This window comes from Loxodonta africana, chromosome 26 (genome assembly GCF_030014295.1).
Source record: "Loxodonta africana isolate mLoxAfr1 chromosome 26, mLoxAfr1.hap2, whole genome shotgun sequence".
Taxonomy (NCBI): domain Eukaryota; kingdom Metazoa; phylum Chordata; class Mammalia; order Proboscidea; family Elephantidae; genus Loxodonta; species Loxodonta africana.
In genome coordinates, this window is record NC_087367.1 from 33,895,217 (window position 1) to 33,916,881 (window position 21,665).

The window sequence follows — 21,665 nt, forward strand, 5'->3', positions numbered from 1 at the left end:
TAATCTGTCTTTTACCAGGCCATGACTAGGGACTTTTCTTTTTTAACTCTCAAACTTTTGCCTTAAGTCAGCCTCTTTCTGAGACTTCAGCAGAGACATGTGGCGGGGAAGGTCCAATCAGCACAGGACAGGTCTGGCAATCTGGGCACAATGCAGGTATCAGGTTATGACAATAACTATGTGTGGCCTAGGGTAAGTCACTTCACTGTTCTATATGCAGTTTTCTCATTCATAAAAAACAGTAACAAAGATGATTTAAAGAATTTTCTACATAAAACTTAATTTTTCCATGCCTTACAGAAAAATGCTGATAAATACCAAAGTGTATCTTCTATTGTAGTCCTTAATAGTAAAATCCACTTTCATTTATAAAGTGTATGGTCCTCTTATGATCTTATGAATTTCCTTACACAGCCTATAAGAACTAACTTGGGATCCAGCCTGTCTCCCTTTTCTGTTATCACCTATTACCCTAGCCCTCAATGACAACCTAACAATACTGACCTTCTCACTGTTCCTGCAACAGGCCAGGCCTGTTCCTACCAGGCCCTTTCCACTATCTGCTCTATTAGCCTGAAATGATCTTCCTCAGGCCCTTTCATATCACATAGCTCTTTCATGTCACTTCCTCACACAGACCTTCCCTGACCACTCTCCCCCACTACCAACACTCTCTAGCCTATTACTCTGTTTTATTTTCTGTATAGTACTTTACCAAGGAGCCATGGTAACACAGTGGTTAAGTGCTCCACTGCTATCCAAAAGGTCAGTGGTTCAAATGCACCAACCGCTCTGTGGGAGAAAGATGTATAGGGCAGTTCTACTCTGTCCTACGTAGTCACTATGAGTCAGAATCAACTCAATGACAGTGGGGTTTTTTCAGTTTATAATAGTTAGCATCTCCTGTACACCAGTACCTAGTACACAGGAGCTTGGTGAAAGTTCAACAAATGAATCCATTCAGCCACTGATGCCATAAAGTTTTGTTTTGTGCCTTCCAGGTATGAAGGATAAAAATACATATACAGTATGATCCCTATCCTCACAGAGCTCACATTCATGCTGGGAAGCCAGACATATAAACATGTCTGTGATACAACATGCAAGTGTTAAGAAAGAAAAGGATTTGCTAGCCTGGTATTCACAACAATGACCTGAATTCGCTGGGAAAAAGAAAAGTCTCAGAGGGGTTAACTTGAAGTTTCACAGCCAATGGCAGAGGCAGCGGGAGAAATCTCCCATCCCTTGAATCAATACAGTAAAAAATTTATCAAGTTGAGGTAATATGTCTTAGATAGTTTACAGAGTTTTTACAATGAACACCAGCAGGGTCATCAATGGTGGGCAGGTTTCAGCAGACCTTACAGACTAATACAGACTAGGGACAAAGGCCTGGTGATGTATTTCCAAAAACTGTTGCTGTTGTTGTGTGCCACTGAGTCGATTCCAACTCAAAGCGACCCTAGGGGACAGAACAGAACTGACCCATAGGGTTTCCTAAGCTGTAATCTTTATGCGAGCAGATTGCTGTATCTTTTCTTCTGCAGAGCTGTTGGTGGGTTCCAATCGCTGACCTTTTGGTTAGTACCCAAGCACTTAACCGTTAACCCTATGAATCACACAGAACATTGTCTGATAGGAAGACAGGCTCCTAGATTGGAAGGTAACAATGGACTCAAGCTTGCTGGTGACCATGAGGATGGTGTGGGATGGGGCAGTGTTATACACAGGATTACCATAAGTTGGAGTTTATTTAACAACAAAAGATATTTTGAAAATGCTAATTGGTAACTATCTGCTTGAGATGGTGTTTAAATACTTATGTGAAAAAGGATGGAGATTCTACCTGTTAATTAAAAGTAATAATAAAATGAAGTTCGTATAAAATTAAAAGCCAGATTGGAATTGTTTAGTGATCCTATAAGAAACAAAAGCATTTTTAAGTCGACAAAGGATCCTTATTATTATGTTTTCTTTACTTTATTATCATGATATCCTCTGGTAGCTTTTTACAGACTACACTGAATCTCCTCTGTGAGGAGTCTGCCTTAATTAATTACCAAAATGCCTCTGACGTTTCCCCTTCAACTACTTGGCTCTCACCTCTGAAAAACTGATCCCTTTTGTCACCAAGCACATCAACATCTCAGTACTTCCTCCAATCTGTCTTCTCATCCACTGACCAAACTCATCTTTCTTCTGGCTCAGCAGAACTGAGAACATGTACTCAAAAACCAGCCCATCCATCTCCTAATTTACAAAGAATGACATTTCACAAACTGTTTACTTACATCCATGCCAACAATATTACTCAAATATGGTGGAGTGAAAAAGCCACAGGGAATAGTGTAGTTGGCCAAGAGCAGTATTTGGGGATCTAAAATTACAGGGAAAATCATACAACATTCATTTTACTTAGTCCCAAATCTCTATGAGATGATGTTGAGCAGAAAGATTCTAAAATTGGCAGGGAGAAAGGAAAAGTTGTCTTAAACTTTGGGCCATGCCAGGGCTGCCTACAGAGAGAAAGCAGGAGGGCACAGAATAAGGTGGTATGCCCTTGAGAAAGCTGTCATAATAAGCCCTGTCTGCTGGGCAAGGAGAAGCACACAAAGAAAATGTGGAAAAGAAAAATGAATGGAAATTGTTGCCAAGGAGTGAGAGTAAACAAGGAAAAGAAGTGGATTTATATAGTATTTAGATGACAGCATTTACAACACAGCAAAATCAGAGATGCTAGTTCACTCAACCTGGTTCAGTTCAGTTAGCATTTTTGAGGCAGACCCACTATGGCAAAGCACGGAGCCTGAGTGCTGAAACCACACAAAGAACATCCTGCTCTCAAGAAGCCCCACGTTGACCAGGGCACAGACTCCTCTTCCACGTGGCCAGGCCATGCCCAGAGCTGAGGAAGAGCGAAATCGGAATACTCGAGGAATGTGGAAGAGGGAGCCATGATTCTCACCAGGGGACCTGAGACATAAATGCAGGTGTGTAAATGACAGGGGGGCCCAGGAGGAGGCGATCTGAAACAGGTAGGTGGAGCACCGCTGAGCCTGGACCCTGTTCTTCAAACATTTTTCATATATTACCCCATTCAACACCTCAACAATCGCTGAATGACAGTGGGGACATGTTTTGTGAATGGGGTGACTTAGCCCTATCCCAGGTCTCACAGTTATCTGCCCAAAATCAAGCAGTAAGGAAGTGTTGACAAAGATAAACCAGTCACCGCTGAGTTGATTTAGACTCATGGAGACTCCATGTGTGTTCAGAGTAGAAATGAGCTCCATAGAGTTTTTAATGGCTGATTTATTAGAAGTAGATCACCGGACTTTTCTTCCAAGGTACCTCTAGGTGGACCTGAACCTCCAGTCCTTCAGTTAACAGCCAAGTTTGTTAACTGTTTGTACCACCCAGGGACTTCTAATGTCAACATAGAAGATCTGCATTCTAACTCCAAAGACTAAACTGCTAACCACTGAACAACACTGCCAAACTGAGAGCAAATTAGGGAAGGAAGAAGAGAGAGGCAAGAAAGGCAAGGGAGGTGGGGGTGGCCAGAGGGTCTAAATGCAATGTATGCATGGAGTCTCAGTATCCAATGGACTATATCTACATGACATGTTTCATACATACTAATAAACAGGGTAAATTAATAGCTGTACTTGTATACACACACACAAATACAGCTCTGATGTATTTTCCATAAATACCAAAACAACCAATTTGTGTCACACCAACATATTATATGCCATTTTCTCTCTACTAAGAAGACCAGAAATGTTATTAGCAAAACATGCATTTAGAGCCAGAGAAGACCATAATCTCTCCCTTATCTATAAATCACTGTGCTTAATTACCACATCAGGCAGGGTTTAAAACATGACCTTGATGGGTAGCTATTGGATATATTATTTTCTAGATATTTGTGTATTTAAAATATTATATAACTAAAAATAGAATATGTAATGGGGAAAAAACTCCCAATTTGTTCCAAAATTTTAAACCTTTTTTTAAAAAACCACTTTATTTAATTACCTACGTGTCATCAACAAGTTTGCACATTTCCAACTCGTTAAAGAAAATCCAGCAATCTTTGTATACGTACTCTCCAAAATTGAGCTAACCCAATGTTTGGAGGGCTCCTGACTTGAGGTGTTTCTAAATTGTTAAGTGTTAACCTTGACCTTTAATTTCCCATACAAAGGAGTGGGTTCCTTCTGGATTACTGTTCCTCTGAAGTGTGGACACCTCCATCAGCATCACCTGGAGTGCTTATTAAAAGCACAAATTCCTGAGTCCCTCCAAGATTCTGATTCAAAAGAACATTTTTTTTAATAATTTTTATTGTGCTTTAAGTGAGAGTTTACAAATCAAGTCAGTCTCTCACACAAAAACCCATATACACCTTGCTACACACTCCCAATTACAACCCCCCCCTCAATGAGACAGCCTGCTCTCTCCCTCCACTCTCTCTTTTCGTGTCCATTTCGCCAGCTTCTAACCCCCTCCACCCTCTCATCTCCCCTCCAGGTAGGAGATGTCAACCTAGTCTCAAGTGTTCACCTGGTCCAAGAAGCTCACTCCTCACTAGCATCCCTCTCCAACCCATTGTCCAGTCCAATCCACGTCTGAAGAGTTGGCTTCGGGAATGGTTCCTGTCCTGGGGCAACAGAAGGTCTGGGGGCCATGACCACCGGGGTCCTTCCAGTCTCAGTTAGACCATTAAGTCTGGTCTTATGAGAATTTGGGGTCTGCATCCCACTGCTCTCCTGCCCCCTCAAGGGTCAAAAGAACATTTTAACAAACTCTTCCAGGGATTCAGCTCACTTTAAAATAAACTGAGTAAAAATGGCCAGAGGCATAACATGTGGCCAATTTCTTCTGTTCTCCTAATACCCCCTGGCACAGCCATAGCTCCTGAGTTAGGGAAGAAGCCGAGTTAGATCTTAAGTCATAGGCAGTGTGGCACGCAGCCCAATCAGCATCTGCCCACCCACCCTCCTGTCATTACTGGGAAATTCCAAAGTGCCCCAGGGGTAACCCAACCCTGAGTGCCCCACCTCTCAAGCCCACATGCACACCTTAGGAAATCTTCAAGTGCATGTAGGCAATGAAAACCAATACATGTAAGTTAGAGCTGTCAGAAGAGTTAAGACCAAGACCCGCAGAGAGAACGCTACAGCACTGAATAATTCAGGCAGCTTTTTTAAAGCAGTAGAAAGAACAATGAAAAAGATCAAAGATCTGGATTGAGGCCTGAGTACTCCCCCAATTTGGAAAAGCAGTTGCCCTCGCATGGATTCTGACTCATGGTGACCTCAAGCGAGTCAGAGTAGACCTGCACTCCACAGAGTTTTCAACGGCTGATGTGTCAGATGTACATCGTCAGGTCTTTCTTCCAAGGTGCTTCTGGGTGGACTTGAACCTTGCACCTTTTAGTTAGCAGCCAAGCTCTTAACCGTTTTTGCCACTCAGATACTTCCTTATTTGGAAACCAAAAAAAAAAAAGCCAAACCCATTGTAGAGCTGAGTCCAACTCATAGCAACCCTATAGAACAAAGAAGAACTGCCCCCATAGGGTTTCCAAGGAGCGCTTGGTGGATTTGAACTGCCAGCCTTTTGGTTAGCAGCCATAGCTTTTAACTACTGTGCCACCAGACTCCAAAACCAAACTCGCTGCTGTCGAGTTGATTTCAACTCATGGTGTCCCTACAGGACAGGGCAGAACTGCCCCATAGGGTTTCCAAGGAAGAGGGTAATAAATACTGCCTGTCTCACCTACGCCACAGTGTTGTGAAGATCAAGAAAACGCTCTCTGTATGCACTAAAGCACTGCACAAATTACCATCCCACCCCCCCATCAGCAACTCCTCAATGTCTGATCTGATCCTGCTCGGGGTTAAAAGTGTGGTGCACAGCCCTAACACTCCAAGTTGCTCTATTCATTGCTAGCAAGGCCTTGAAAGCAAAAGCTGCATTTTAAGAAACCTTAATTGGAGCCCCCAAACATGTCTGTGTGTGTTTGGAATATCCAAGACAACAAATAACATCAGAACCAGCAAAATCCCGTAGTTGTCAAAGGTCCTTTCAACAAGTCAGGCTTCCTAAAGGCAAAGTTAGCGGGGCAGTAAAAAGCTTCAACAAACAGGCCAGGAGGAGGGAGGCGGGTGTGTGCTGGCTGAGCTGCAGGCTGGGGAAGGGCTTCACAATGCAGTTTAAGTACTACCGCAACACTGAATTTATGGTTCCTAAATGCGTATTTTAACTAGTGTTGCGAACACGTATTTAACCCACTATGAACTTGACCTTTGGGTCACTCTCCCTTCACCAGTCTGTCTGTGCCATATGACAGATTTTCCAACCCACCTTCCCACCCCTGCTCCCAGCACTGGGGCCAGGGCGGCCCTCCCAGCAGCTACCATGGTAAACCTCACTGCAGATCTATTGGCAAACCAGCTGTCAATGGCCATAGCAGGCATAAGAAGAATGTGTAATCATTCTGGGCCCAACTCAAAGGCCTGGCTAGCCCAGTGCCAGGCCAAAAAGGACGGGAGAGGGCCCAAGAGAGTCGTCTCAGTCACCTGGAACTCTACCACATTACATCTTGCTGGATGAGATGCCATCTCTACCACGGCAGCTCTGAGCACCAAGGGTACACATGACTATGTCTCCTCTGCATACAGTTTAAAGAAAATTTCTAGGATTGGTTTCTGGGGGCAAGGGGAGGGGGTTCCAAAGCAGTGCAGGCTGAATGCCAATGGAAAAGCAATGGAATATCAATTTTCTGTTTCTTGCTAAGGAGAGAACGAGGAGTCATTTGATGTGCCATGAGTTCAGTGAGTAAAAACAGACCCTGCCCTCCCTACAGCTGGCTGCACTGCTCCTCTATTCATAGAAACTGGCACATGGTAAAAGCTAAAGAGATATCCATTAAATAATGAAAGAACAATCCATGCATTCATTTACGAAGGGCCTACAACATGCCACGCACTCACTCTGGATTCGTATCTGCTTCTTCCGTCCACCCCACCCTGCAGCCCAGCCTCACTCTCGTCTCTTCTTTATTCTTCTATGTTGTCCGTTCCCTCATCCAGTCTCCTCTTTAAAGCCCAGCCCACTGCTAATGTCTCTCTCTGGTCCACACTTACCCTAAGCCAAGCCAAACTCTTTGCCGTTGAGTCGATTCCAACTCACAGCAACCCTATAGAGGGGGACAAAAAGATCGGAAGAACCAATTGGGGAATAGGCTCAGTATGGACAGTGGAAAAAAGGCAAAAATGGGGGGAGGCAAAAAATGTTACATAACCTCGTTGCTGTTGAATTGATTCCAACCCATAGCAACCCCAGAGGACACAGTAAAACTGCCCCATGGGGTTACCAAGGAGCAGTTGGTGGATTCAAACTGCCAACCTTTTGGTTGGCAGCCATATCACATATTACGGGTTTAATCCCCTACTCAAAAGACAAAATCCCTAAACCACAAAGCCCGCCTACAAAATGTGAACTCTTTGGAAAGAGAAACATGGTACCATCTGTTTTGCCCAAATATTAATTCACCCAATATTAATGACTAACATATCTTGTAATATGATTTCAACTTCTAGAGACCCACACACAAAAAGTGTCTGGAAAAGCAACACTAACATGCAATTGAGCATTTCCAAAAAGGGACTGGGCAGCCAGCACCCAAGGATGTACACATCCATTCTTTGCCCTGTGTGGGTCAGCTAACTCTTTGTTTCACATATCTCTGACTGGCAATTTAAGGGTCACTAAACCTCAAGTATTCAGAAGCATTTTCCCATGGCCCATTTAAATTTAGTTTCAACCAACTAAAAACAATCCAGTCTGGCTCTACAGGCACCTTATTTTCTTCATGGGATGAAGGAAACATTGAACAACATGAACCCATCAAATCTCTTATGTAGAAATAGTTTTCACATCAACTGGACGTGATCTATATAAACTGAAAATCTTCAGCTTAACCCTTTAAAGGATCCTCAAAACACAGTGACAAAAAGAAGGCTTCCTGGGTTACATAGTTAAGTGTGTATGCACATTTTATAATGACTACTACCCTAAGGGGGAACTTCATGTTCACATGTCATTGGTTTTTGTATTTATATGTGTAATAAACCATACCCAAGTACAACTGTTCAATAGCTATGATAAGGAAGTGAAAGACAGAAGAGACCACAAATCAATTAATTTTGCTATCTAAATAGCTCTTCTACTAACTGAACTAGTTACGATCACAAAACTTGGTGTTAGGAATTATTTTTCCATTTGTAAATTGAACATTTTCCCCCAAAGCAGCAAGCCATTAAACAAAGAACTGGAGACAAACAATTGAATATTTAATTTTTCTTTTAAAATAAATTGTTCAATGGTGGAAAACAATTCAAACTACTTTACAGCTATAATATAAAAAGGTATCCACATCCACATTATTAAAAAAGAAAGATTTAGGGAAACATTAGGGAAAATAAGCAAAGAAATAAATGGGACAGGATTTATTTGGCTTGATCCGATAATAAACTCTAAAAATCTTTTGTAGCTTTTTCAAGGCTTTCACGCATTCTCTTTCACCTTGATACTTGAAACAATCCTGCAAGGTAGTCAAGGTTTTAGTATTGTCATTTCTTGGCAGGAAAATATAGGCTCAGAGAGATCAAGTGAATTCCCCAAGACCACACAGCTGGTAATACCTTTAGGATTTGAACTCAGGTCTTCTGAAACCAAGGCCAGGGGACCTTCCTGGCATTATGCTGCTCAGCCACAGACACAGGTTTCAAAGTATCAGCAGTAACCCAGCATTACTTTTTGTTGAACACTGATCTACCCCCAGAATAGCTTTTAAAAACACAAATATTCCTGAAGGGAGTCATAATTTAAGTTCCTAGCATTTGGACCCGAATTAATTTATGAGACTGAGCAGTAAGTATAAGAAGATTAATCTTCAAAATGCTGAAAACTATTAAAAACGAAAGTGATGTCGCATTGCTTAGATCTCAGTGCCACCCAAGGGCTACCTTATAGGAACTGGAAGAACAGCTTGAACTAGAAGCTAAAGGCATATGTTGCCGGTATTTTCAGACTAAAAAATGTAGCAACTTCCTCTGAAACCCTACAGTAACTTTAACCCTAACTTTTTTGACTGGTTTACATTCCACAGCCTCTTTCTTGCAGGGTTACCAGAGTGACAAACACAAGTGAAATAGGAAGCTGTGAGCTGATTCCTCAAGATCTGTATACTCACCTCCCAGATCCAAGAACATCTTTGGATCCCCCAAATCCCTCAAATAACATGAGAAGAGATTATCCTCTTTACAGAAGGCAGCCAGTTGCATCATCTGCCAAGTAAACTTCTTAAAGCTTTAGGGTAACAAGTATCAAGGAGCACCTGCCCATCATCTATGAAATCCTATGCTGTAGTTTTAATCTTTCAACGTCCATGGGTAGCATATACAGTTAAGCGCTCAACTACATACTAGCTGAAAGGCTGGGGGTTCAAACCCACCCAGAAGTACCTTGGAAGACAGATCTGCTTGCTTCCAAAGGTCACAGCCTTGAAAACCCTATGGAGCAGTTCTACTCTACAAAAAGAGTTTCAAGTTTTAAGCAAAAGGAGCAACAGGGGGAGGAAGGTGTAATTTGACCTGATCAAGTCTAAATTCAGGAAAATACTGACACACTATCATAAAGTATATTCTAAGAATTTAAGAACTGAAAAACTAAGATTTAATCTGAAATACCTATAACCTTGAACATTTCTAATCTAGTGGCTTGAGCTCAATGATTATAAAACTGATAATAAGTTCATATCTATCATTACATCTTGTGGTTCACAGTCAAATCACAGTCCATCCAGACCCTCCTTTTTAAAAATTAAAGCCAGTATTTTCTTCAACAACTGAAGACATTTTTCAACCATCAAGTTTATTGGAATGACTGTACTAGAAAATATTTTTATTCACCCACCAGTATTTTAAAATCCAAACTATTTATAAGACAAAGTATTAAATTAGATTTATTATGCCAAACACTAATAAGCAGCCGAAATTTTGAACAATTACAATCCACATCCAGATGGCAATGGCTGTAGGCAGAGAACACCTGAGAAGGCTCTACTTCTTCTAAGTGGAAATAAGGTTTATTTCCAATTAGCACCAGATGTGGCATAAACTTGTCAAGAGGAGCGTCAGAATACATTCTAACTTAATCCTTAACTTCACAGTACATAGGGGAAATTATTTTCTGATGTTCTCAAACCTATATGCCTCATTAATAAATTTTTCCAAGGCTAAACCACTGCTAAGCATGTGTATTAACTTTTGAGAAGCAGGGAAACCCCCTGGTCAGTTCTGAAGCAGGTAGACTAGAGTGGTACATCCTGGGAGGCAATCAGGCTTTAAGATGGAGGATTGTAGGCTCTGTTTTCAGAAAGCTTTAAAAGCTATTGATGTTTTATTCCATAATAAAACAAGTTACAATTCCAAATTATGGTGACCCCATATGTGTCAGAGTAGAACTATGCTCCACAGGATATTCAATGGCTAATTTTTCAGAAGTAGAATGACAGTCCTTTCTTCTGAGGCACCTCTGGGTGGACTGGAACCTCCAACTTTTTGGTTAGCAGCCAAGTACAGTAACCACTGGCACCACCCAGAGACTCCACTCCAGAATCAAAAAACCAAACCAAACCCATTGCCATTGAGTCCATTCCGACTCATAGCAACGCTACAGGACAGAGTAGAACTGCCCCATAGAGTTTCCAAGGAGTACCTGGTGGATTTGAACTGCCGACCTTTTGGTTAGCAGCTATAGTTCTTAACCACTACGCCACCAAGGTTTCCCGTTCCAGAATAAAAAAAAAAAAGGAGACCCTTATTTCCCATTCTCCTGCTATCACCTTAAAAAATGTTTTTCGCTTATTGGTATCTGTGTATAAATTATCTGTACTGGTTTTGCCAAATGCCATACCAACCAACGGAATTTTTTTTCCTAGCTCCTGATTAATAGATGTGGCAGAATGATTAAAACCTCAGTTGAGTCCTGGGGAATCGGGATGAACAGCCTGGTTCTGTACAAGGCATTGCTGCATGTAGCACTGATACCACCACTGCCCTGACCCAAAGCCTTTTCTGTGATGTAATGAAGGTTGCAGGTAAGGGATGGATTGTATTTCTGACATCATCTCCTCCAGGTCAACTCCCCCAGGTCAGCATTAGCCTTTGCAAGTGACCACTGTGGAATCCCCCATGGGGACAGCCCCACTTTGCCTACTGTTCCGAGGCCACTGTGAACATGCCAACTTACGTTTGGTGCATCTCTGGGAGCCAGGGGCCTTACTCCAGCCATGGCAGCACTGCTCTCCACAGACATTCACCCTGAAACAAAGCAAGACTCCTGAGTCCAGCAGCAGCCACACACTCTGTCCAAGAACTCAAACTTCCAGGGGATTTCTGAAAGCCCAGTATCCTGTCTCCTCACCCCTCTAGATTCAAGAGCCCTAGTGGGTACCCAGGATGCCCAACCCAAAGCTGCCCAGGTAGGTAACCCTGTATCAGGGAACAGAAGGAGAACCAAAAAAGCCTGCATAACCCAGACTTAGACGGGAGGGGAGAGAGATCCCAATGTTTTCAAGCCCAAAATTAAAGGAGAGCCAAGTTGATTTTGTATATGATTTGCGCCCACATTTTAAATTAAATCTGAGTTTCAGAGAGGTGTCCAAAAACGGGTGAGATCACAGGCCATAAACCACCCCTGGGGAAACAACCCAAGTAAACAAGTTTTCCCCCACACTCCCAACCTGTGATTAATAGGGGTGAGAGCCCCCCCGCCCCCGCGGGACGATGCTTACAAGCTCCTTGTACCAGAAACTTTCCAACAGAAAATTATCACTGCTAAGACCACCCCCTACCCCCCAAAGAAAGCAGACCTCATAGGTGCAGGGAAGCCCAAATCTACAATTTCTAGGCTGCTGGAAAGTTCTAGGCCACAAAACAGGAGCTAGTTCTTTACAGCCAGCCTGCCCCAAAACACTAGCTAGAATAAAATTAAAATTGAGTCGCAGAGAGCAGTTTAATTGACATTGAGAAATAAAGTTGTAGTGATTTCATGTTTATGCACATCTCCTATTAGTTCGGTAGGAGCACAAGTTACGCCCCAAACAGTGTTACCCGCAGCTCAGTAACAATGCACTGTAAATGTATCTTCAGTAAGTTACTGGGCTTCCCAGCTTTCCGCTCTTCCGGTTGCGCTCTAAGGCAGGCAGAGGCAGGCAGGAAAAAGCAGACTCGCCGCGCGCGACGCCCCCGGCCCCTGCAGGGGTCGGAGCGGCCCTGAAGCCGCGGATCCCCGCGCGGGCGGCGCGCACGAGGAAGGAGAGGGAGAGAGGGGTGTGGGCTTACCCCTGCAGCTGCTGCTTCTGCTGAACCTGCAGCCGAGAGCCCCCGCCGCTCCGAGTCTCCTGCGGCACTTTGGAGCGCACCACTTGCCTGCCTTGTTTGGCGAACGGGGCGGCCGCCGGGTGACCGCCGGGCTTAGGCTGTGGCTGCCCCCCGGGGCCCCCGGGACGCGCCGGCTCGGGCGGCGGCCGGAGCCCCTGCAGGGCCGCGCCTCCGGGCTTGCTGGTGCGCCGGGTCCGCTCCAGAGGGGCGCCGGCGCCCGCAGAACTGCGGCTGTACCTGGCGTTGAGCGCGACGTTGAAGGTCCGCGGACGCGGGGGCCCACCCAGAGGCAAGGCGCCCGCTGCCAGGCCGGGGCCCGGGCGCACCAAGTACGTGATCCTCCTCACCCGGCCGTGCGCCGACGACGCGAGCAGTCCTGCCCAGAGCAGGAGCCCCCACCTGAGCCAGGCCCACGCCATCGCGGCCCAAGTCCACGCCGCTCGCCGCGCGCGTTCGGGCCCCCGGCCCCGGCCGAGCGACTCGCCCGGCGCGGGCGCCCTGGCCCTGCCCCGCGCTCTCCTTGTTCCCCAAGACCTGCCCGGAGCCCGCGAAAGTGAGGAGGAGAAAAATACGGATGCAAGAAAGGAAGTTCTGTGGAGGCTGAGCGGCCCTAGACCCCGGCACAAAGTGGCGGGGAGGAGGGGGCGGGCGTGGGGGTGGGGAAGGCAGAGCCCGGGAGGGGAGGGGCGAGGGGAGCGGGCGGTGCAAGGTGAGCGTCGGCAGGGCGAGCCAAGGGTGCGGGGCGCTGCTCCGGGACCGGGGACTGCTGGCGAGTGCGAGCGCGCGGTGTGCACGCAGGCAGCCCCGCAGCAGAGTCTTTAGAAAGTTGCTTTCGCTGTGGAGCCGATTGTCAGATCTGAACAGCCAATCTCTGGCAGACGTGACGTCAGGCAGTAAATCCTAATTGGGGAAACGGTGAGATGAGCCCGAGGACGCACCGCCACCCTCCACATCCACATGGATTGTTACCGTGTGGTCAGAAAGGCGGACGTCCCGGCTTCCCGGCCCCATGTCCCAGAAGACAAAGGGCTCGACAAAGTCACTGAACGGTCCTTTCCATCTAGAAACCCCACAGGATTAGTTTGATATTGTTTGGAAATCCAGAAATTTCTTATCCGTGTTTGCTCGGATATTGGCTGTGGGTATAAGATTAAAATACTAAATCGGATTCCAGAAGGGACTGTCGGGTGCGGGCAGAGTTCTCCACGGAAGAGCTTTTAGGTGATTCTTTTGGGGACTGGACTTTTTCTGGGTCTGCAGCCTCTGGTACCCTGCTCCCCGCTTGGCTTGTACGCGATTGCAGAGCGGGCAGCAGGGGGCGCCCGCGTACACGGGGAAACCCGCCACCGGCATCGGCCGCACAGCTAGCCCTGTTCTGGGTCCAAAGGCTTTCAAGATAGAGTTCACGATCCATGACAACCCCAAGCCATTACTACTATTTAAAAAGAAAAGTCACAGGTGAGAGTGAAGGAGGAAAGAGGATTCACTGCATAGGGGACACTGAAGTATTGTTAAGTGTGATGGGAAAATTTGGAAACAGAAAATGGTAGTGGTGAACGACACAATAAACGTAACTAATGTCACTGAATTGTACATGTAAAGAGTGTTGAACTTGCAAATGATTTGTTACACATGTATTTACCACAATAATAATAATTTTTTAAAAAAATCATATCAACCAAGGTGCCCATCAACAGATGAATGGATAAATTATGGTATATTCACACAATGGAGTATTACTCATTGATAAAGAACAATGATGAATCCGTGAAACATTTCATAACATGGAGGAATCTGGAAGGCGTTATGCTGAGTGAGATTAGTCAGTCACAAATGGACAAATATTGTATAAGACCACTATTTTAACAACCTGAAAAATAGTTGAAACAGAGAAGAGAATATTCTTTGATGGTTATGAGAGGGGGAGGGATAAGAACTATTTTAGATGAAGGGAAAGACAACACACAATTCAGGACAGGTCATCAAAACTGGACTAAACCAAAAGCAAAGAAGTTTCCTGAATAAACTGAACACTTCGAAGGCCAGCATAGCAGGGGCAGGGGTTTGGGGACCATAGCTTCAGGGGACATGTAAGTCAATTGGCATAATAAAATCTATTAAGAAAACATTCTGCATCCCACTTTGGAGGGTGGCATCTGGGGTCTTAAATGGTAGCAAGAGGCCATCTAAGATGCATCAATTTGTCTCAACCCACCTGGAGCAAAGGAGAATGAAGAACACCAAAGACACAAGGTAAGTATGAGCCCAAGAGGCAGAAAGGGCCACATAAAGCAGAGACTATAGCAGTCTGAGACTAGAGGAACTAGATGGTGCCCAGCTACAACCGATGACTGCCCTGACAGGGAACACAACAGAGAACCCCTTAGGGAGCAGGAGAGCAGTGGGATGCAGACCCCAAATTCTCCTAAAAAGACCAGACTTAATGGTCTGACTGAGACTAGAAGGACCCTGGAGGTCATGATCCCCAGACCTTCTGTTAGCCCAAGACAGCAACCTTCCCAAAGCCAGCTCTTCAAAGAGGGATTGGACTGGACTATGGGATAGAAAATGATACTGGTGAAGAATGAGCTTTGGATCAAGTAGACATGTGAGACTGTGTTGGCATCTCCTATCTGAAGGGCAGATGAGAGGGTAGAGGGGGTCAGGAGCTGGCCGAATGGACACGAAAAGAGAGTGGAGGGAAAGAGTGTGCTGTCTCATTAGAGGGGAAAGCAATTAGGAGTATATAGCAAGGTGTTTATAAATTTTTGTTTGAGAACCTGACTTGATTTGTAAACTTGCACTTAAAGCATAATAAAAATAAAAACAAATCATAGCAGTTCCCTGGGTCACTCACAGTGGAGCTGGCCCAAGACCACATAATGATCCTGGGAGTCTTAATGATGTTTGGGGAAAAGCATGAAATAATGACATTTACTTCTAGCAGAATGCATGATTTGATGACATGCATGCAATAGAAAACCATGGTCATAGTTGTCCATTTTTTTTAAAGCCATTAAGCTAAGAATGATGGCGTGTTTCGAAGGCTTTGGGCTATTGTTGATTTTATTCACGTGTGGCTTATCCTTTAGTTGTCTGCCTTCATTGGCTAGTAGGCAATTGGTAGCAGGTGACAATGGTTTAAGGAGTATTAATGAAAAAATTATTTGAAGTTGAGGAAACTTAATCCATTAATCTAATTTTTTCTGTGCATTGGAGAAAGACCTCCATTATTTGATATGGCAGAAAAGGAACTCAGCCCAGCTGTCAGAGCACCAGTTTCCTGTGAGAACACAGTCTGAGAGCACTGTTATAGAATAAATAGCACTGAACCAGAGGTCTTCGAAGAGACCTCAGTTCCAGCCCTGACACTGCCACTAATTTAGCCACAAGATGACAGAGAAGTTGGAATAAAAATTCCTTCCAGCTCTAACAGTCTATGGCTCTAGGAACATTCAGGGTCCCTCTGGACAGGATCAGTGAGATCATTGCAGGTCAGCCTCTGAGCCATGCCAAAGTGAACCAGCTGACAATGCTGAGGAAGAAGGGTGGGTCAAAAAGCTGCCTCCCAGTGCTGTATTCTGTAATGAAGGACACAGTACAAACTAATAAATATCCATGAAGTGCCTACAGTGATGAAGGCACACAGGCAGATCATCTGGAGATCAAAAAAAAAAGAAAATACCAAAAAGCACAACCCCTTTGTCTTTGAGAAACTTTCTATCTGGTTAGGGACAAGACATAAATCAATGGAAGCTCAAAAAAAGATAACAACTGAATTAAGCAACACTTTGAAATAATAATAGAACTCTCCAAAGGCAGGAGCTGATTTGTATGATGCTAATATCACAACACAAACCATAATTCTTTGTCATCTCCCAGAAAATTCACAACATGTAGGGAAATATTTTCTTGTTATTAGTTGCTGTTGAGTCAGCTCCAATTCATGACATTATATCTAACAGAACAAAATGGTGCAGGGTCCTGAGTCATCCTCACAATCGTTGGTGTGTTGGAGCCCATTGTTGCAGCTATTGTATCAATCCATCTCATTGAGAGTCTCCTTTTTTGCTGACCCTCTACTTTAACAAACATGATGTCATTTTCTACTGATTGGTCTTTCCTGATGACATCTCCAAAGTAAACAAGATGAAGTCTCATCATCCTCGTTTCTAAGAAGTATTCTAGCTATACATCCTCTAAGACCAATTTGTTCATTCTTCTAGAAGTCCATGATATATTCAGTATTCTTTGCCAATGTCAGAGTACAAACTGTAATTCTTTTGTCATCTCATGGTAAATTCATAATATGTAGGGAAAACATTTTCTACCTATAACTAAAACCAGTCTACAGAGATTTTACTATTCAGATGGGTAAATTTATATCGCAGCAGTTGAAATGGATGGGGGTGCAGTGGGTGTCTAGAGCAAACTACACTGCAAAGAGCCAGGAGAGAACAGGAGAGGAGAGGTGTCAGACAACAGAAAGGTCAAGAAACAGTAAAGAATAGCATCACCAACAGGACCATACTTTACTGGTCTGCAGTGGCAGATGGGCTGTTCTTGTGGGTCACCCATAGAACCAAAATGGACAGCATGCACCAATGCGTCTTTCAAGTGTCCAGATTCTGGACTAGGAGTCAGAAGCGATGGGCTCTGTTGCTGCCTCTTCACTTCCCAGGGGACTCAAGCAAATCATTTCACTTCTCTGAGCCTCAGTTTCCTGAAGGTGTAAGGATCTGCCCAAAGCCTATGTATTTGCGGGGAGCGATTATCTGTCCTGCTCTATGGTTCTGCAGAAAAATGTTTTCTATCATTAAAAATATACAATATAAAACATGCACACAATATAATTTTCCTTTCTTTTCACCCACAGCAATGCAGAGGTGGGCTTTTCATCCCAATATTCAGGCCAATTACAGCCTGGATTAGATAGATTCGAATGTACAGTAAAACCTGTGGAAGCTGAAAACTGCATAAGACGGAAATCTGTCAGAGAAGGAAAACTCAAATATTTTCCACTAATAGTGATAGAAAAGTGGTAAGACTGCACACTGTCAAAGGCAGAAAACTTGCAAGATCTGGAAAAACAAGGCAGTTCCATCGAGTTCAGTTCTCACAGGTTCCACTGAGTCATAGATCAATTCATGACAACCTTATGTCTAACATTTCTGAAACAGCCATAGGAAAAATCTCTGGTATGAATGTTAAACCCATCCCTAAGGAACTTATTCACATGTTTATATACATGTGTGTATACACAGCCATTAACATGGAAATACACAGAACATGAGCAAGTAGCCCCAACTCTCTAGGCAGGAAATGTAGCAAAGTCACAGTATTTCACATAAGCCTCTTGCTATTTATATAACTAGCAAGATAATCCTTGAAAAATGTGTTATGAACCCCAGGTACTGCTGTATGAGATGATCACTCCTATAAAACACTGAAATCACTAATATTCTGAAAGTGAAAACCTAATTTCTGTCAGGCATGGAGACCAGCCTTTGCCAAGTCTAGACCCAGTTTAGTGCCATAGATCCTGGACCCAAACCCCCCGAGGGTCCAAGGTCCATTTATATTGACAGGGCATAACTTCCTGGCTCAAAAACAAGCCTTTGAAGATCTCATAAAATTTCTTGGACTTCAGATGGTTTTTACCAAACAATACTCAGATGAGCTAAGTGTAAATGAATCAGAAAAGAGGATTATATTTCCCATAAAAACACATGGGTTTGAGAATTAGGGGAAGAAAGAAAGGCTGGCAAATGCTAAATATTTTAAAGCACTTTTTTTTGAGACCATTAGTCAAATTCAAAATTCAGCCAGATTCCCTCATTCTTACATTTTACGAGTTTTGTAATTGAAAATCTTCTCCTACATTTAAGACCAGCTACAAATAAAATTTACTGGCTGCCTGGGATCAAAACTGCTTCCTCCCATATTTTCTTCAGGACAAGGACTGCGTGGAGCCCCTATTAGTCCTCTTCAAGTTTCATCAAGAAATTCCTAGAAAGAGAAGGCAGAAGGGAAAGAGAAACTGCAAGTCAGTAATTATAAATAAAAGGGAACAAAAGAGAGATTGAGCGATGGAAAAGAAAGGGAGAGGGGAAAAACGATAGAAGGGTGGTGTAAAGAAGAAAAAAAAGAAGAGTGGAATGAGGACCAAAAACAGGTGGCTAGAGGTAAAGAAGGAAGGTAGATGAATTGGAGTAGGAAGGAAGGGAAAAGAAATCAATTGATGAAGGGAGTCAACAGGTAGGAGGAAGAAAAAAAGAAAACAAAATTTAATGAGATGTACAGAAAGAATTATACACAGAACCTGTGGGCTAATTTTCACAAGACGCTCACTAGGATTCTGGCAGCCATTTGTGAATATCAGCTGGTTTTAACATGAACACCGCTTGTCCAGGAGATTCTAGAATAGTGTGGCCAGCTGGCTAAGCCACATGGAGAAGTAGGGACAGAAAGTCCCATGTTCTCCCACAGAAGCAAGAGGCCAAAGACCACAGCTTCAGCAGGAGAGGACCAGTAAATAGATATTTTATGTGCTCTCATAGTCCTCTCCTCTTGTCCTTTTAATCATTTCATCAAAAAGTGGGGGTGGGGGGCGGAGCCAAGATGGTGGAATAGACAGACTCTTCCGTCGGGCCCTCTTTACAACAAAGACCCTGAAAAACAAATGAAACAAGTATATTTGTGACAAACTAGGAGCCCTGAGCATCAAAGGCAAGCTTAGACAACAAACTGAGGGGCAGGGGAAGGAAGAAACCGTTCAGAAGCGGAGAGGAGCTGCCGGACCTGAATTGCAGGGAGCCCTCAGGCACCATTCCCGGAGCAGCTGGGTGGGGGGGCGGGCTGGTTAGCATTTGGCCACAGTTTCCTCAGGGAGAAGCAGCCAGCCACACAGCCCACTCACACCTCTGGAACCTGAGGAGAAGAGCACTCTCAGCAAAAGCTAAATACTTGTGTATATTATACCACATCCCCCCAACCCCCAAGCCAGCTTCAGTAGCTGAATCCCTAGGCCTGAGATAGACCCTGGTGAGTACCTGGAGCCATCCTCCCAGCCCTGGGGAAGGAAAAAATTTGCAACTGGGGGGAAAAGATAATTTGCTAGATCCATTAACTGGGGGAGCTCAGGACAGAAGCGGCTCCTGTCCAGGCATAAACCATCCATGGACCTTAAGCACATTTCCCTTCTGCATGGACCTGTGTGGGCCTATTTCAGGAGAACAGGCCCTTGTTGGCAAACTCCAATCATTTCAGCGGTGCAGTGGAGAGGTGGGTGTTTGACGTCTGACATTGCTTTGCCTATTAAACAAGGTCCTCACCTACCCACAAAAAGGACCTAAGGACTTGTGACTCCACTTGGGTGGCCCAGCCACCCGAGACAGGGTCCAGGGAAAACTGGTACCTCCCAGTCCTTACAACAAAAACTTTGGGTGCCCATGGTCTTTCTGCAGAGTCCACCTACCAGCACGCTCTAGGGAACAGAGACGCATTTTCCTCAGAGACACTTGGGGGTCGGTACTGAGCCCCCTGCCTTGTTCAGAGTGTGACCCCATGCTGCAATCAGATACGGGTATATACGCCAATCACCCCTGCCCCTCTAAGACTGTAGGACAGAGCCTGTACCACACACTTGACATCAGCTACCTGGAAACCTGAGCTAAATTCAAACAAGAAAACTGAATGGACTCCTAGACTGATATACCTAACAACAGCTCTAGCCAGCTGGTGAAAGGACACCAGAGCTCCAAAGGCAAAAATAATCAAGCTAGCTCACTCAAGCAACCCAAAACAAAGCAAGCAGCTATGAAACAGTAAGCAAGCATAAACTAATACAATAACTTATAGATGGCTCGGAGACAACAGTCAATATAAAGTCACATGAAGAAACAGGCCATGATCACCTCAACAGGCTCTCAAAACAAAGAATCCAGGGATCTTTTAGATGAAAGTGCGCTCCCGGAATTACCAGAGCCAGAATACAAAAGTTTAATATACAGAACCCTTCAAGACATCAGGAAGGAAATGAGGCAATATGCAGAACAAGCCAAGGAACACACAGAAAGATTATTCAGGAACATAATGAAAAGTTTAATAAGCTGGAAAAATCCTTAGACAGACAGCAATCAGAAATTCAGAATATTAGCAATAAAATTACAGAATTAGACAACTCAATAGAAAGTCAGAGGAGCAGAATTGAGCAAGTAGAAGCCAAAATTTCTGAACTCAAAGATAAATCACTTCGCACTAATACATTTGAAGAAAACTCAGATAAAAGAACTTTTAAAAATGAAGAAACCTTAAGAATCATGTGGAACTCTATCAAGAGAAACAACCTACAAGTGATTGGAGTACCAGAACAGGGAGGGATAACAGATAATACAGAGAGAATTGTTGAAGATTTGTTGGCAGAAAACTTCCCTGATATTATGAAAGATGGGAAGATATCTATCTAAGATGCTCATTGAACTCCACATAAGGTAGATGTTAAAAGAAAGTCACCAAGACATATTATAATGAAACTTGCCAAAACCAAAGGTAAAGAGAGAATTATAAGAGCAGCAAGGGATAAAAGAAAAGTCATGTACAAAGGAGAGCCAATAAGAATAAGCTCGGACTACTCAGCAGAAACCATGCAGGCAAGAAGGCAATGGGATGACATATTTAAAAAATTGAAGGAAAAAAATTCCCTGCCAAGAATCATATATCCACCAAAACTGTCTCTTAAATATGAAGGTGAAATTAAGACATTTCCAGATAAACACAAGTTGAAGGAATTTGTAAAAACCAAACCAAAACTACAAGAAATACTAAAGGGAGTTCACTGGTTACAAAATCGATAATATCAGGTATTAACCCAAGACTAAAACACTGGGCAGAGCAACCAGAAGTCAACCCAGACAGGGAAATCCAAAAAAAAAAAAAAAAGCCCAACACAGGGTAACAGCGATGTTATTACATAAAAGAAGACAACATTAAAATAATAAAGAGGGACTAAGAAATGTAATCATACACCTTCCATATTGAGAGGAAGATAAGCAATACAAAGAAATGAAAGTTAGGTATAAATTTAGAAAAATAGGGGTAAATAATAAGGTAACCACAAAGGAGACAAACTATCCTACTCATCAAAATAAAATACAAGGGAAAAATACAGACTCAGCAGAAACAAAATCAACAACAACAAATATGAGG

The 21,665-nt window shown here is 43.7% G+C and overlaps 1 protein-coding gene across 6 annotated transcripts in view; it reads right to left on the minus strand.

Annotated features, from left to right (window-relative positions):
• Nucleotides 1-13,065, minus strand: part of LTBP1 (latent transforming growth factor beta binding protein 1) — a 737,180-nt gene extending 724,115 nt beyond the window's left edge. For 3 of the 6 annotated variants that reach the window (XM_064277224.1, XM_064277220.1, XM_064277219.1), the window contains exons 1-2: nucleotides 12,420-13,064; nucleotides 11,326-11,396 (exon numbers count right to left, since the gene is read on the minus strand). In XM_064277224.1, the coding sequence (XP_064133294.1) occupies nucleotides 11,326-11,396; nucleotides 12,420-12,877 (529 nt within the window). In that variant the 5' untranslated portion in view covers nucleotides 12,878-13,064. Of the gene's footprint in view, nucleotides 1-11,325; nucleotides 11,397-12,419 lie in introns of all 6 variants that reach the window. The other 3 variants (XM_064277223.1, XM_064277222.1, XM_064277221.1) reach the window with 2 other exon arrangements.
• Between the last annotated feature and the right edge of the window lie 8,600 nt (nucleotides 13,066-21,665).